This window comes from Papilio machaon, chromosome 1 (genome assembly GCF_912999745.1).
Source record: "Papilio machaon chromosome 1, ilPapMach1.1, whole genome shotgun sequence".
NCBI lineage: Eukaryota > Metazoa > Arthropoda > Insecta > Lepidoptera > Papilionidae > Papilio > Papilio machaon.
In genome coordinates, this window is record NC_059986.1 from 7,411,264 (window position 1) to 7,428,674 (window position 17,411).

A 17,411-nucleotide genomic window follows, 5' to 3' on the forward strand; every position below is an offset into this window, starting at 1 on the left:
TGTCCCCCTTGAAAATATGAAAATTTGTTATTAAAATTAGTAATTAAATCTTATAAAATATACATATTACATACTAGCTGTCGCTTACGACCCCGCCCACGCGGAATTAAAAAAAACATAATAAGTAGCCTATGTGTTCTTCACTATTACATCTATGCCAAATTTAATCGAGATCCGTTGAGCCGTTCCGGAGGTACCTTCAAACAAACATCCATTAATTCATTCAAACATTCGCATTTATAATATTAGTAAGATAAAATTATGATTTAACTTTTTGATTAGCTAAGCCTAGCCTAAGCTATTGATCCTATTGTAATGAAAATTTGCAAAGTATTTTGAGTACTGTTTCTGACCCAAAAAAAAAGAAAAAAAAACAAGTGTGTAGGAAAATACTTTTCTTTTTTGTTTCATTTAAGTATTGCAACAAGGGGCTGGTACAGTCAGAACAGAATGAAGACAACAAACTATAATAAAATCCTGCATTGGAGATAAGTATGAATTGCATTAGATTCAAATGAAAACATATAAGGTACAAAAACATATATATAGGTACACATATAAGTTACAGTTTTCGGTGAAATTCTAGGTAAAGAAGATTTTTTTTACGTTAAACAAACGTATTTTAAAACGATTTGTTGCAAACCTAAGTAATTTATATTATTGGGGCACTGAAGATACTTTTGTGTCGTTAAATTCACCAAAGCTATCAGTGGTCGCTGCACACACAGGCACAGAGCAAGCGTGTCGGTGTCGGCACGAGCAAAGCGTGGTGGAGGCATAGTGCGGCGCGGTGTCCGGCTGTGCCTGTGTGCGCGGCGTAGAGGAGAGCGGAGGACACTTGCGCTGGCTCCGGCTCGCGAATTCCGCATTCGGCCGTGGACCGTCAACGAGTGCGCGCCACCCAGCGTTTGTGTCGTGGTACGCAACCTACACCAACACTGACGCCATTGAACCGCGCTTGACGAATTATCAATAATCATTGCCTAATGATAGGTGAGTTCTTTACTATTGCTTATTATTCTACAGTATATTTTAAAGTTAGTTTATTTTAAGTTATTTTTCTTTTATAATAGGTATAATATTCTGTACTTGCCTTTTTATTTGGTGCTTAATTATGTTGCGAATTTAAAATGTGCCGTGTGTTCTATTTTTAATACATATTTTTACTACACGTTTTACCAACATCTCGTTACTTATCATGTGTTAAAAACATAACTATCATATTTATACTACTATATCCATATAATGTAGATCCAGAGTAGATGTATAAACAGATAACATGAATTAGGAAAACCATACCCATACACTACACATATAATATTAGTGTATTGTACGAGTTCACGAGTAAAACGAAAGTGGGGAGAGTGCGGGGTAGCGGGGGGAGGGGCGGTGCGGATACGGGGTCGGCGGCCCAAACACGTGGAGGCGCGCACCGCGGCTCCGCCGCGCCGAAACCACGGTACCGGCCTCCACGTGCAATCGGAGGACATTCACTCCGCCTCGTTCCTCGCTCCTCTCTACCCGTTCGTGCCCCTTTATGGCCCCGTATGTGCATCCTGATTTTCCTGATCGCCGCATGCCGTACACAACAGACATTGCACTGTGAACGGTCGTCGCGTTTGAACGCAAGCAATAAAATAAATATTGTATAATAGCCGTAGAACAAATAATGAGTTATGCGCAATCTCTTGAAATCGACATTATTCGTTCGGCAGGTGAAGAGGAACGCATGCACCAGTGTGGGGAATGCGGGCTGACGCTGTCAACCCGCAGCGCACTCACCGCCCACGCCCGCTCGCACCGCGTCGCTGCCGATGCCCACCGCTGCGACGTCTGTCACAAGACCTTCGCCGTGCCGGCGCGGCTCGTCCGCCACTACCGGACCCACACGGGCGAAAGACCTTTCGAGTGCGAATACTGCCACAAGATGTTCAGTGTTAAGGAGAATTTGCAAGTTCACCGAAGAATTCATACCAAGGAGCGGCCGTACCGCTGCAGCGTTTGCGGCGCCGCCTTCGAACACTCGGGAAAACTTCATCGTCATGCCCGCATTCACACGGGCGAGAGACCACACGCTTGCCAGCACTGCCATAAAACCTTTATTCAGTCCGGCCAGCTAGTCATTCATATGAGAACGCACACAGGAGAAAAACCATACCGCTGTCCGGCGCCGGGCTGCGGGAAGGGGTTCACGTGTTCGAAGCAGCTCAAGGTGCACTCTCGCACCCACACCGGCGAGCGGCCCTACACTTGCGATATCTGTCTGCGAGACTTTGGATACAACCACGTGCTCAAGTTACACCGCTTTCAGCACTACGGCGAGCGCTGTTACCGATGCACGGTCTGCGACGGTACCTTTAACACGAAGAAGCAAATGGAAGCTCACATATACAAAGAGCACGGAGCGGAAACACCTCGAGCGGCTGCATCGTTATCTACCGTCCCTGTTGCCGGCAACGGCAACCCGATGTGTGACCTCGTGAAGGTGGCCTTGCAGCAGATGCCACCGACGCCGCCGAGCTCGCCGCCGTCGCCGCCTTGCACCATCACGGTCGTTCCTGCTGCCGCCGCCTCGCCGGCCATCGTCCCTGCAGCCGACCCCGCGCCCGCACCCATAGTCACCCCAACCCCAGCCTCCACTCCATCTCCGTCCCCCTCGCCCCCCACGACCAACCTACAATTCACTCTCGCTCCTTCCTCTCTCCCTCCTAGAAAGCGAAAGCTTATTCCTTATCACGATTCGTTGTCCGCGTCCGCGTCCGCGCCGGTGTCGGTGCCCGCGGTGCGCCACACGTCGGTGATACAATTCGCGCCGCCCGCCGCCGCCGGCCTCTCCTAGCATCACTTACGTTTCAATTTGTAATTAAATGTTACATGTTAGTCGTAAGATTTCTAATTGAAGGCTGTATATGAGGATGGTAGTGTTTGTTAATTTGTACTGTTTAGTATGGTGTAAATGTGGTTATTTGCAAATTTTCCAAATATGGTACGTGCAAGAATGGTTGTTTCTATCTATAACTTGGTAAAAGACTAATTAGTTTTTTAATTAGATTAATTGTAACGTCATTGTTTATTAGAATTACTTTTGTATTTATCTTTTATGTGTTTATTCTTAAGTAAAATAATATTACAAAATTGACTTTTCTTAATAAATAATTCCCGATCCTCAAAACTCCCCGAAAACTTTTTTTAACTACGTGATGAGTATTAAAAATAATCATCAGAATCCATTGAAAATGTTTCGTTAAACCGTATCCAATTTTCTTATCGAATAAAAAATATTTGAGTCAACGGAAACACTAGTGGCCAGGTCAGTTGTTAATATACAAATTAACCGCGACATAGAGTGAGGTGTCGTCGTTACCTTTGTTATGTGTTGCACTAGTAACTGCGAATCTAACAGCAGGAAAAAGGAGGTGGATTCCCATGGGGTCCAGGTAGACCTCTGGGGTGCGATTTTGGTAAAATTTAATTCAGCTTTAGAACGCTGGTAAAATTTTGTTCTGGCAAACAACTTGGCCTTTAATAAATGATTATAAGACGACATTCCTTAATAATTTCTATTGAAATTTAGTTATGACCTAGGTAGGTAGTACAAGTAAATATGTTCAGTATATGCTGTTTTTAGGTAAAATTTTACAATTGTGAATCATGACGAATTTTCATAAGATTAATTTTAAACGATAGAAAATGATCTCTTTTACACTATTTGAAGTTTTTTTGGGGTCGTAATTATAATTTCAAAGAAAAGAAAAAAAAATGTTTTTTTTTATAATAGAAACTGGTCTAATCCTTACTTCCTTACTAATATTATAAATGCGAAAGTAACTCTGTCTGTCTGTCTCGCTTTCACGCCAAAACTACTAAACCGATTTAAATGAAATTTTGTACACAGATAGTCTAGAGCCTGAGGATGGACATAGGCTACATTTTAACGCGAAAAAGGGGTTGTAAGGGGTAGAAAGTGGGGGTGAAAGTTTGTATGGAATTATCGTTATTTTTACAGGTAGAAGCTTGAAACTTATTTTCAAGGCTGCTAATTTGATAGAAATAAAATTAAATTAAATTTTTGTAAAAACTTTGCCCCCAAGGGTGCTAAATAACAATAAGGGTTGAAATTTTGTTTGTCAATAGGTGAGGTTTTGGTGAATGTTTTGTTTAATGTTTTGCTGTTACCCTTACCAATATTTAGTCTAGAGCCTGAGTAAGGACATAGGCTACATTTTAACACGAAAAAAAGGGTTGTAAGGGGTTGAAAGTGGGGATGAAAGTTTGTATGGAATTATCGTCATTTTTGCCGTTAGAAGCTTGAAACTTATTTTTAAGGTTGCTAATATGATATAAATAAATATGAAATTGAATGTTTAAAAAAATGTTACCCCCAAGGGTGCTAAATAACAATAAGGGATGAAATTTTGTTTCGGAATATTTTAGATTTTGGTGAATGTTTTGTTTAATACGTTTTGCTGTTACCCTTACTAATATTCAGTCTTGGGCCTCAGAAAGAACGTAGGCTACTTTTTAGCGCGAAAAAAGGTTTGTAAGGGGTTGAAAGTGCGGGTGGTATTTTGTATGTAAGTATCGTCATTTTTACAGTTAGAAGCTTGAAACTTCTTTCTAAGGCTGCTTATTTAATTTGACATAAATAAATAGGACATTTAAAGTTTGTAAAAATTTTACCTCAACGGTGCAATATTATAAAAAGGCATAGGGAATGAAAGTTTGTATGAGAATATATTATGTTTATGTGAATGTTTTGTAAGTTTAATATGTTGCTGTAATTGTTTATAAGTTTAAGTTAAAAACCACCACAACAACAACAAAAGTCACGAGTGTAACCCAGAGGGGTAGGCAGAAACTAAGGACCTATATTTGGCGCGGTCCAGGCACACCTCTCTCTATGGTTTTCTTCATCCATACATCAATGAATAGTACATCGGTTAAGTAAAATAATAAGCCAAAAAATGCTACCCGAAAACAGTATTTCACGCAGACGAAGTCGCGGGCACAGCTAGTTTATAATATACAGAACAAACATTTCCGTTATTGGAACGAAGTTCCTTATCGCGCGTTGTGAAAAAACTAGCTAGACGGAAAAAATTCTTATGAAAAGTTGTCACGACACTTTTTGCTATAGTAAGCTATTGTAAGCTGTGCGGCGTCGCATGTTTCTCTGTCTGTCTCTCTCTCTCTTAGAGAAAGCAAGTCAGATATTTTCATTTCTATTTCGCATTGAACAGTGTGGTGTTGCGACGATTATTTTTGTTGAGTGTATACAGGTTTTTGTAAATAATAAAAAATAAAATAATAATAATGAATCCTGACAGTGTTTCTGCACAAGTTCCGGATATTGCTGATGGAGTTAGGTAAGTAGAGATAATAAAAATGCTTTTGTATTTTTAGCAAGTCGGCACTATAACCTCTCTTTATTATTGTGCTAACCAAGTCATACGCATTATAATCTCCACATTTTGTGTATTTATCAAGTGTACGCGTCATAATTTTAATAAATTCAAAAACAAATCATATTTTAACACGAACATTTTGACGTACGGTAATGTAAATGTATCGAGTTGCCTTTTTGTATGAAAACATGAACAGCGCCTCTATCGAACGTTAAAGGAACTAAATTTGGAAGCACAAACACTTTTAGCTAACTATCGTAATGTAAATGTATCGAGAATGATGTTGTCACATAGTCAAATGTATGAAAATGGAAGCAAGAATCTTTTTTTGACATACGGTCACTTAGATTTTGATGGTGAAAAAAGTTTCGAGAACGTTTGTCTTGACAATTTAAAGTTATTTCATTTGTATTTGAGACGTTATTCGTACAAAAATTATGTTATCTTTATTAAAAAGTCGTCGTGTGCCATTATATTATTATATTTTAAGTGAATTAATTGAAAATATTGACAATGAAGTCATGGGGATACAAGGTAAGGTTATGATTAGTTAATTAACAACTTTTAACTAAATTCAAATTTTTATTCATTCTATGGAGGAGAGTGGGTATATACTTGTGTAGTGAGTTTATAAAATACAAAAGTACTTAAAAACATAAAAATAATTATCTTCGGATATTATTTAAAATATGAATTGGCCTACACAATAATAAATATTATTATTGTTATACAATTAAATAAATTCTAATTAGAATATAATAATTACATAAAATTCTGATTAGAATTAATGAAATCATATTTAAATAGTTCAGTTTCATATAAAATTTTAAAATATATGTACCTCTTTTCTAGGGAAATTACTAGAAGATCTTTAAATAGAAGAAGATTTAACCTTCTAAATCTCAGTGACATAGAGTTTAAGAATAGGTTTCGTCTGAGTAAATCAGCTTTTAAGTTTTTGTGTGCTAAACTCCACCAGAAAACAAGTATAAAATCTACCAAAAAAATTAGCTTAGAAGAAAAGGTACTCCATATATTATTTCTCTAATCACTGTTATTTATCTCTAATTCAAAGCAAACAAAATATTATTTTCTTGCATGCTAATAAAGTTTTATAAAATATTATCTTTTCATTGCAGGTTTTATGTGCTTTGTCTTTTTATGCCACTGGATCATACCAACGACTGGTTGGAGAGGGAAATATTTAGGGCAAACAACTGTTAGTAAATATGTAAGGGAAGTAACAGATGCCCTGACAACTCCTGGATTAATTAATTATTTTATAAAATTCCCAATAACAAGATCACAGAGGGACTTGATAAAAAAGAAGTATGTGATGGCAATATTTTTTTCTTTATTTGATCGTAAACAATCTGATTTGTGTATTCAAAAATCAAAAGAAGTGATGAAATATATATTGTTAATGTTATAGATTTTACACCAAATTGGCATTTCATATATTTTCTCCAAGCAGTGAAATCGAACATCATTTTTACTGTAGAAAACACTTTTACTCTTTAAATGTACAAATGGTAATTAATCAGCTAAACTTACATTTAAATTATACTTTAATTACATTTTAATTATAATTTTTTATATAAACATATTATTTTCAGATTTGTGATAGCGACTGTTGCATACTTAATGTGAATGCTAAGTATGGTGGAGGTACATAGAAACAATGAACAAGTGTGGTTATTAGGTAAAAATAAAATATGTATTAATTATTAGTGATTAAGAATATAATGTTTAAAGTACATAAATAATACTAAAATACTATTTTTTCAGGTGATTCTGGATATTCCCAAAAGCCTTGGTTGATGACATCTGTTACCAATGCTGTTGAAGGGAGTCCTGAAGCAGTCTACACAACTGTTCATGGAAAAGCACGAGTGGTCATTGAAAATACATTTGGGCGACTTAAGAATAGGTGGTGTTGTCTAAGTAAGGATTGCACCCTCCATTATAATCCTGAGAGGTGTGCTATAATCATGGCATGTTGTGTTTTACACAACCTAGCAAATGACTTTTCGGTGCCAGATCCACAAGAAGTTGTTGAGCAAAGTACAAATACATCTGAGGTAGCTCTACAAGAATGTTATGGAGATGATATACTTCGGGGTAGAACTTTTAGAAATGTTCTTATTGATAAAATTAGTAGACTCCATAATATTTAATTTTTTAATTTAACTTTAACTTAATTCTCAATTTATAAACTATTATTAGATGTAATTAATTAATTATAAATTTATGTAATACTAATAAATACTTTTATTCAGTTCATCAAAGAGATCACCTTTCAAAACATTTATGAACATCCATTCCTATCATCATTTATTTCTGTCATCCACAAATTTATTCAACACTTTTAAAATCTCTTTCATTACCTCCAACAATTGAGCTTGCAACTGAAGCTCTACATCACGCTGTCGTATCCTTTCTCTCTCAAGCTCTAACACTAAACTAACTCTTTCATTCTCAGATTCTCTTGCTTTTGCCTCATTCTCACGTAACATTTTCAATAACAATGCAGTCTTGTCCATTTTCGTTTTCTTTTTTGGAGGAGGCTTCCATAGTTTTGGAGAAGGAGCCACCGTGGGTTGCTGACTCGTCCCAGGAACATTCCAATCTTCTGGAAATATTAATTATGTAAAATATATGTGTTAAGAAATTATAAACATGATATATTTTTCTATATATAAAATTCTCGTGTCACAGTTTTCGTCACCGTACTCCTCCGAAACGGTTTGACCGATTCTCATGAAATTTTGTGAGCATATTCAGTAGGTCTGAGAATCGGCCAACATCGGCGACAGCTAGTTTTTATACATAAATCTAGAGAACGTAATTTACCATTTGTAACATCAATTGGAGTGTATTGTAACTGCACATTGTCAGTCAAGCTACAGACCTCTACATCAGAGGATGTAACATTTTTTTTCATTTCTGTTTCATTTTTTTCCTTAAAAAGCATAAAAAGGTGTACATGTGTTAATCCTGGATATTAGCTATATACATTTCAAATTACACTCAAATTAATACAAACATACAAAACCAGAAAAATTCACATTTATATTGTTAGTATTAGTGGATTAACAAGAAGTAAAACAAAAATATTTTAAATTAAATAAACTAACTGAAGTATTGAATCCAAATCCAGCTTCATTTACTGCCATCCCTGTAGCTGCCTGAACTCCAATTATCTGCATTATTCGATTTTCTAAATCTGTTAATGATAATTGAAGTGCAGACCCACCACCCGTAGCTTGAGCAGCCCTATTAATTTTCGCCCATTTCCTTTTTATTATGTGTTTATTCTTAAGTAAAATAATATTACAAAATTGACTTTTCTTAATAAATAATTCCCGATCCTCAAAACTCCCCGAAAACTTTTTTTAACTACGTGAGTATTAAAAAAAATCATCAGAATCCTTTGAAAATGTTTCGTTAAACCGTATCCAATTTTCTTATCGAATAAAAATATTTGAGTCAACGGAAACACTAGTGGCCAGGTCAGTTGTTAATATACAAATAACCGCCACATAGAGTGAGGTGTCGCCGTTACCTTTGTTATCTGTTGCACTAGTAACAGCAAACCTAACAGCAGGAAAAAGGAGGTGGATTCCCATGGGGTCCAGGTAGACCCCTGGGGTGCGATTTTGGTAAAATTTAATTCAGCTTTAGGACACTGGTAAAATTTTGTTCTGGCAAACAACTTGGCCTTTAATAAATGATTATAAGACGTCATTCCTTAATAATTTCTATTGAAACAGAACGTATATATTTAGCAAGCCGTGCGTGTTCTAGCCTATATGTTGTGTTTACAAAGTCGAGAGAGTATATATATGTTATATATATATATATGTAAATATATATAAATGTTTCGGTGTGTGTATGTACATTTTTTTTGCTTTTTTATTTTAATAGCGAATCAACTAAAGCATCGACTACAGAGGTACAAACTATAACATCAAGGAAAAGGAAAAAGACAAATGCACAAAGATGTAGAGAATATCGTGAGAGAAAGAAATTACAAAATACAATGGTACAAAACATAACTGCAGAGAGATCATTCGAATGTAGTAATCAATTACCAGCCAAAAAACCTAAAACTGATGCAGAAAGAAGAAAAAAATATTATGAAGCGCAGAAATTAAAGAAACAAAAAAGTAAAAAAATACCTAAAACTGATAAACAAAGAAATAAAGAATATTACGAAAGGAAAAAGAAATTACAGGCTTTAAAAACTTTAAATCATCATTCAGATGTGTAAGTATGTTTTTTTTTATGTTTCTAAGGTATATTTTTGGAGTAAAATATGATGTCATTTTTATCAATATTTTTTGATTGGTTAATTTTAGATCACGAGATAATTGCAGTGCAAAAATATGTAAACATCCAGAAGAAATACGTAATAATGCAGAAGAAACGCAGCAAAATAATTCAATTCACGTTCCATATCAACAGTTTAGAAACTGTGCACAGCCACAAGGAATCTATTATCAAGATGTCAACATTCCTACAGATGGAAATTGTTTCTTTTTTTCTATAATAAAAATTATGAATCTCTCAATGTCACCTTTACAAATAAGGCAACAACTACTTGCTTCGCCCTTCGTCAACTCATGCATCAATCCAAATGGTGCAAGGTCAATTCTCAGCAGTGAAACAGAGTATGCAGAAATGGATTGTATAGAAATATTTGCTAAAGTGTATAATCAGAATGTTTGTGTACATAATTACTATGTTAACAGTAGAACTAACATAGGAGAAATGCAATTCCTTCATTTCAGAGTCAATGACTTGCAAAATTTCATACATTTACATCTTCGAAACGTACATTTCACACCATTAATTCAAGTTGAAGAAATGAATATTAATAATATAGCAGAAAATCAACGTACAGAAAAAATATCTTCCCTAACATCGTTCGATGATGAACTTAGTGGAGATGATAACGATGAACATGATGCTGATATTGCTACTTTCAACGTAGGAATGAACGACATTAATAATACAGTTCCAAAATATACAAAATATTATGAAGAAATCCTTGGTCATCTGCAATTTTATAATATATTCAAAAAAAATTCTTTTGGTCATTCTTGTGCTGTTTGCGATAGACTTTGGTGGAAAAATGACTTAAAAAGTACTACTGGCGTACATGATGATATTCTACAATTGATATTGCTGGTAATATAATTATTTTATACAACATTCAATAAATTATAACAATGTGCAACATTGCTTAGTTCACTATTGTTGTTATTTGTTAAAATTATTCTATTTTTTCAGAATTACGTACGTGGTACTACTGTCCAAGTATGCTCTACGTGTAAGAAGGCTATGGATAAAGGAAAAATTCCACTACTATCAACGTACAATGGTTTTTCATTTCCGATAATTCCACCACATTTGCCAACATTGAATCTTATTGAGCAGCGACTTATATCACCGAGAATTCCCTTCATGCAAATAAGGAGACTTAGACATGTTAACGGTCAATATGGCATTTACGGACAAATTATTAATGTTCCTGTAGAAGTTGATACAATGGTGAACCAATTGCCAAGACATATTGAAGATGATCACTGTTTTTATGTCCACATTAAGAAGAAATTAATCCACAAAACTAGTTATGTTCATGGACTTATTAATAAAGGACACATTAAACAATGGTTAGATTATCTAGTAACAACTCCACTTTATATTCATGAAAATATAACAATAAACGAAGCAAATCTAAATTCTTATCAAATTGATGCAGAAATGGAAATGGATAATATAAGTGAACATGTTCAAATGGAAGATAATGTCACAGCTCAACAACAAACTCTTATGTGGGACGAGAATAAAATGTTGCACATGGCACATAGTGTTTTGTTTGATAAATATGCCGAAGAGCTTTCATTTCCAAATATTTACGGTGGAAAATTTCGAACGTATAAAGATGGATGCAATGTTACTTCATTTATGCAAGCTACCAGTGAACTTAGGCGTACAGATCGCCGTGCTACTGACCCACAACATCTTCTGTATGTAGCGGCGAAAATCATGAGACAGAGAGTCAGTAGTTCTGTTAGTGTTGCATTTAAACATGTTGGACATGATACTAAAATTACTAAAGAGAATATACAATCTGAAGATTACATTAACAGTTGTTTCGAAAGTAATCTTGCTTTTCTTCGTTGTATACCAAATTCTGCGTGGTATTGGGCAGACAGAAAAAAAGATCTTTTCGCAACGATGAGACAATTTGGAGCTCCAACTGCTTTTATGACACTTAGTGCTAATGAAACAGGATGGACAGATTTGCTTAAATTGTTGTACAAACTAAAAAATAATGGAGTAGAAATTAATGATGAGTCCTTGAAAGACATGTTATATGTACACAAAGCTCAATTAGTAAACGAAGATGCAGTTACTTGTGCAATATACTTTAATAAGTTAGTAAATTCTTTATTGAGAATATTGGAGTCAAAAAAAACAGGAAATCCATTTGGTAAATATAGAGTGAAACATTACTTTAAGAGAATTGAATTCCACCGTGGAAGTCCTCATGCTCATATATTTCTGTGGTTGGATAATGCTCCAGTCAATTTATTAAATAACTCCAAAGATTTTAATGAAATGGTTGAGAAATTAGTTTCAGTATCCGAATCAGACGCATCTGGAAATATTAAACTGCAAACACATAAGCACACATTCACATGCTATAAAAAAATGGATCCTAATAAAAAAGATAACTGTAGATTTGGAGCACCTTTTTTACCGTCACGTAACACAATAACATTAATGCCAATGAAAGACACAGATTCTGATTATTCTGCAGATCAGTTTAAAGAGTATAAAAGACATTACCAGTTACTTAAAACTAATTTAGAAAATTTTGATTACGACAATTTTGAACATTACTATACTCATAATAATATTGTTTCCGATGAACATTATTATAACATTATCCGTGCTGGTATAGTTCGACCGAAGTTGCTTTACCGGAGGACGCCATCTGAAAAATGGCATAATACTTTTAACCCATTTGTATTTTGTTGCTTACAATCTAACATGGATTTTCAAATAATTCAAGACGAATATGCCTGTGCTGCTTATGTAGTTGAATATGTTAATAAACATAATAGAGGCATAAGTAATTTACAACGGATGATTATTCAAACTATGGACGAGAATCCCGAATTTGATATCGTAGATATTACAAAGAAATTAAGTATTGATTTACTTAATGCTGTGGAAATGCCTGCACAAGAAGCAGCTTGGTATTTATTACGCGAACCAATGGCTAAATCATCTGTACCAACAGTTTACATACCAACGATATACCCAACAGAACGTCAGAAAATAATAAAAACCTTAAAAGAGCTAAGTGATTTAGATGATGACTATACAAATATATGGAAGGAAAATTGGTTCGATAAGTACGAAAAAAGGCCTGAAATTCTTGAAAATGTAACATTAGCTCAATTTGTTGCTAATTATAGTATGAGAAAACACGGAGAGTACTACAAAAGAAAAATGTCTAGAGTTATTAGATACCATAACTATGATATGGCTAACAATTTCAACGATTATAGACGAGAAATGGTGTTATTACACATTCCTTTTAGAAGTGAAGATAATGAAGTTCTTGCTGAAAATAAATTCATTCAAATTTATGAAGATAATAAAAACTTGATTTTAGAACGTAGGAAAGAGTTTGAATGTAATTTAGACCTAGAAAAAACACTTGAAATTTGTAGACAGTTAGGTAGAGATGATGACAATGAAGACGAACAGTTGCGAAACGAAGCTAATGTCAAATTTGAAGAAGATCCATATTATGCAAGATTACTACAGGATGTTAATTCTGACGTTAATGCTGATATACGAAATGCTACACTCAGCGAACTTGGTGCTATTGCAATAAAAAGAGAAAATACAATGGATACTCAACAATTCTACGACTTAATGAGGTCGGCTAACAGTGAGCAAAAAGAACTTTTAATGCATATTATATCTAATCTTCAAACACAAAATCAGCAACCATTTCAAGATTTATTTTTTTCACTGGTCCAGCAGGCAGTGGCAAGACTTTTGTTATTAAACTTATAATGGAAATCTACAATAGATATATTGACAATGATGGTTACTGTAATTCGTATATAGTTTGCGCATCTACTGGTAAAGCTGCTGTGGCAATTGATGGTACTACGGTTCATACTGCTCTTAAAATTTCGATTTCTAAACTATTGCCATTATCATCTGAAATGTTACTTTTGTACAGATATCTCTTTTAGATACGTCAAAGTATTGATTATTGATGAAATCAGCATGATCAGCGCAGAACTGTTAGCCAAAATTGATTTGCGCTTAAAACAAATTACTGCAAATCATAATGTTGATTTTGGCGGCATTGGCGTCATTTTAATTGGTGATTTACGCCAGGCTCCACCAGTAAGGGCAACATTTCTCACGCAAAGTACACGCTTGTCGTGGAGTTGCGGAAAACTGAGCCCCTACTACTAACTAAGGGCAACATTGATATATAAACTTATTAAAACGAGAATGGTTGGTCTACATTTATGGCAAGGTCTTACATTTTTTGAACTAACGCAAGTCATGAGACAGGCTAATGCTGCATTTTCATTAATACTTACAAAGATTGGCAATGGCGAAGTTTTGGAACAGTTTCAATTAGAAATTATCGAATCAAGATTTTTCAAAAAAGAACAAACTCGACAATTAAGTCCTCATGGTGTTCGTTTATTTTATACTAATGTCGCTGTAGACAGTTACAACAATTCAATTTTGCAAGAAGCTCCAGATAAGGTCATCTCAATAGCAAAGGATATAATAACTGGAACTAACAATCAACAAGAAGGTTCTTTTAGATTACAACTACACAAAAAATCTGTCATCGATTCTGGGGGATTACCTTACCAAATCACTTTTGTAAAAGGAAAGTATTATCTTATCACAACAAATATTGATGTAAGTGATGGATTAGTTAATGGTGCCGTTGGTAAATGAATTCACCTAGACTTCAATGAGGACAACGTAGTTTGCAGAGTTTGGCTCGAATTCTGTGGATCAGCAAAGGTTGGACAAAAAGCAAGAAAAAAAGCTGCTTTACTAGCTGTCCAAAGCAAAGTTAATAATGCTGCTGTACCTATTGAATGGCGAACATCCAACATAACCATGACAAGGAATAAAGCAGTTACTGTTAAATGTAAACACTTTCCCATAATTTCTGCTTGTGCTATGACTATTCATAAATCACAAGGTGGAGCATTTGATCAAATTGTTTACGAGTATGACAAAATACATCCACAACAACTTGTTTATGGTGCTCTCTCTCGTGTAACAAGCATCGAAGGTTTATTTATCGTAACATTTGATGATGATGTAACTAAATTTCGATTTCATCATAATCGAGTACAAGCTTCATCAACAATATCTCTAATACAAGAGTTTCAGAGATTGTCATTAAATAAGCTTGAAACGAAGGCAAAATCTGTCATTGATTTCATTACTAGAGATAAAGGCATTTCATTGTGTACGTTCAACGTCCAAAGCCTTCGTAAACATTCAGTTGATTTAATAGACTCTGTTACAGAAAAAACGAACATTTTGTTATTATCAGAGACATGGTTGGACAATCGAGAAGAATGTGATATACCGAATTTTAATTGTATAACCCACTTTAAACGTGATTTTGTTCGTTCAGATGGAGATGCGATATATCACAACATAAATGATACGACCAATCTTGTAACACCAAATATGTCGGTCATAATGAACAATATTCAGGACTTGCACGTAAGACGTACAAGTGTTGCAGATTTATGTTCAGCAGAGTGTGTAATGGAAAACGGTGTTACCTTAATCATGGCAGTCATATATGTCTCACCAAATAACAAATTAATAGATATTCAGGAGTTCATTCATCGAGCATTGCTAGAGTATTCTAAAGATGTATCTCGAACGCTTAGCAGATACAACAAAAATTTAGATAAAGGTCCACTCATTTTAGCCGGTGATTTTAACATCAACTTCAGTAATGAAAAATCAAAACCATTGCTACAGATTCTAGAGGAAGAATTTGATTTAAGAATTAACAATAATCCAGCAGAATCAACAACAAAATATAATACTACCATTGATGTAATTTTTTCAAGACATTTAAATAAAATAGAATCCCAAACATATGTTTCCTACTTCAGTTACCACAAGCCAATTATTACAAAAATTGACCCTACTGATTAAGTTTATATAACATTATATCTGTTAATAATAAAAAAAATAATTATTATAACTAAAAAAAAAAAAATTTTATTACAATTCCTTCACTGATTAATCGAAAGGAACTTCGTTCCATCCGGGTGTCCCTTGACATCTCTCAATTTTTTTTTAGCTTTTTTTTCTTTTTATTAAAAATGTTACAAACTTATGTTGTTTGTTATCGATTTAATTTAAAATGTTCCAAACCTAACCTAACCTATGCAGTTTTTACGGTTTTCTACTTTTAACTTCAAATTAAATTACGACCCCCCCCCCAAAAAATCGAAACAATGTAAATGAGATCGAGCTATTATTAAGGCATTAGTTAGATTCACTAATTCTGTGTTTTGAGTATTGCTAGCTAACCATAACCATATTTTTAATAAGTATTATTTTGTTAAATAGTGATCGTTTTTTATTTTATTCAAGTGAATAAAAACATAAAACTAATAGTCATCCAATTTCTAAACATTATAGAACTGCCAACACCGAGCTTGACGCTTATGTTTGGTAACGGCGCCATATTTGTGTTGTAATGTCAAACAAATGAAAAAAGCCGCCGGTTCCATTTCACAATTCTTGTTTTCTCGCTAGTTGTTGCATTTATCTTATTTTAGCGTAATAATCACTATCTAAAAATGGCAAGTATCATTATATTTTACCTTTGTGATGGATCAACAGTATAAAGTGCACTTTATTTTTGATGCCTTGAAGTTATTTTGTTTTTATTATGATATTTGATTTTATAACAAAAACTAATGTATGAGTCTATAATATTAAATTATGAGTTACTATGTTATTTTTTTTTATTCCAGACGATCGGAAAGAACAATAAAATGCAACAGCATATTAACTATAGAGTAAGAGTAATTTTACAAGATTCTAGGACGTTCATAGGAACTTTTAAAGCATTTGATAAACACATGAATTTAATACTCGGGGATTGCGAAGAATTCAGGAAAATTAAGTCCAAAAATAGTAAAACTGCGGACAGAGAAGAAAAGAGAACACTGGGTTTTGTTTTACTGCGAGGAGAAAATATAGTATCTCTTACAATAGAAGGCCCGCCACCACCAGAAGAAGGCTTACCCCGTGTTCCTCTACCAGGTGCTATCGGTGGCCCAGGAGCAGGCCGAGCAGCAGGTCGGGGAGCGGGTCCAGGAGGACCTCCTCCTGGTCTTCAAGGACCAGCGAGAGGAGTCGGTGGCCCGTCACAGCAACATATGGCACCAGGATCGAGAGGACAGCTTTCAGCGCCTCCTCAGATGCGAGGAGGTCCTTTGATGGGAGGCCCTCCACCGGGTATGATGGGAGCACCTCCAGGAATGGGCCGCGGTGGTCCCGGCAGTCGCGGACCACCAGGAATGCGCCGTTACTAGTTCTAAGTGATGTGTATTTTTAGTGTTAAGATTGCAGTGCATTTTGTGAATACACCATAAGCATCAGTAAGTTTGAGTTTAATTATCAAATTTTAGCCACTGACATTGTATGAAAGACAAATATTTTCAAAATATGAGGATGAAAGTATTTGGGGCTTATAAGTTTATTTATAAGAAATATTGATTACTTTAACATTAGGTGTTAATAAATAAAATAAAAATTTTCACTGTGAATTTGCTATCTATTAAATTTCAAGTTTACTTCCAAATATAGTTTCAATAGAATGCCATATATAACCACAAAAAAATTGATTACTGTTGTGGTAAGTTGGTGTGGATTTTAATTTGGCAT

General features: G+C 34.7%; 5 protein-coding genes across 5 annotated transcripts; 4 read left to right on the forward strand and 1 right to left on the reverse strand.

The window, feature by feature from the left end:
- Positions 1-916: 916 nt before the first annotated feature.
- On the forward strand, positions 917-3,057 carry LOC106720034 (Krueppel homolog 1). Its single transcript, XM_014514586.2, has 2 exons — positions 917-993; positions 1,716-3,057. Exons 1-2 carry the CDS (start codon positions 987-989, stop codon positions 2,837-2,839), a joined length of 1,131 nt encoding a protein of 376 aa, XP_014370072.2. The 5' UTR covers positions 917-986; the 3' UTR covers positions 2,840-3,057.
- Positions 3,058-6,232: 3,175 nt separating this feature from the next.
- Positions 6,233-7,582, forward strand: LOC106719774 (putative nuclease HARBI1). Its single transcript, XM_045680148.1, is given in 7 exon segments — positions 6,233-6,429; positions 6,545-6,596; positions 6,599-6,734; positions 6,838-6,937; positions 7,022-7,071; positions 7,073-7,107; positions 7,194-7,582. Coding segments are annotated over 7 exon segments (951 nt in total). The 5' UTR covers positions 6,233-6,240.
- Positions 7,583-7,689: 107 nt separating this feature from the next.
- LOC123720996 lies at positions 7,690-8,457 on the reverse strand. Its single transcript, XM_045677909.1, has 2 exons — positions 8,259-8,457; positions 7,690-8,037 (listed from the first exon to the last, which is right to left on the reverse strand). The coding sequence occupies exons 1-2, from the start codon at positions 8,377-8,379 to the stop codon at positions 7,736-7,738; spliced, it is 423 nt and encodes a 140-aa protein (XP_045533865.1). The 5' UTR covers positions 8,380-8,457; the 3' UTR covers positions 7,690-7,735.
- A 1,198-nt stretch (positions 8,458-9,655) lies between these two features.
- On the forward strand, positions 9,656-15,648 carry LOC106713325. The gene is made up of 3 exons (XM_014506111.2): positions 9,656-9,674; positions 9,767-10,598; positions 10,701-15,648. The coding sequence occupies exons 2-3, from the start codon at positions 9,966-9,968 to the stop codon at positions 13,509-13,511; spliced, it is 3,444 nt and encodes a 1,147-aa protein (XP_014361597.2). The 5' UTR covers positions 9,656-9,674; positions 9,767-9,965; the 3' UTR covers positions 13,512-15,648.
- A 521-nt stretch (positions 15,649-16,169) lies between these two features.
- LOC106713304 (small nuclear ribonucleoprotein-associated protein B) lies at positions 16,170-17,129 on the forward strand. The gene is made up of 2 exons (XM_014506072.2): positions 16,170-16,321; positions 16,496-17,129. Exons 1-2 carry the CDS (start codon positions 16,319-16,321, stop codon positions 17,057-17,059), a joined length of 567 nt encoding a protein of 188 aa, XP_014361558.1. The 5' UTR covers positions 16,170-16,318; the 3' UTR covers positions 17,060-17,129.
- The last annotated feature ends 282 nt before the right edge of the window (positions 17,130-17,411 follow it).

Coding starts and splice junctions, on each gene's coding strand:
- LOC123720996 (XM_045677909.1), bottom strand. CDS start 8,379: ATGCTTTTTAAGGAAAAAAATGAAACAGAAATGAAAAAAAATGTTACA. Junction 8,038..8,258: donor TCCAATTGATGTTACAAATG/GTAAATTACGTT, acceptor TAATATTTCCAG/AAGATTGGAATGTTCCTGGG.
- LOC106713325 (XM_014506111.2), top strand. CDS start 9,966: ATGAATCTCTCAATGTCACCTTTACAAATAAGGCAACAACTACTTGCT. Junction 10,599..10,700: donor TTCTACAATTGATATTGCTG/GTAATATAATTA, acceptor CTATTTTTTCAG/AATTACGTACGTGGTACTAC.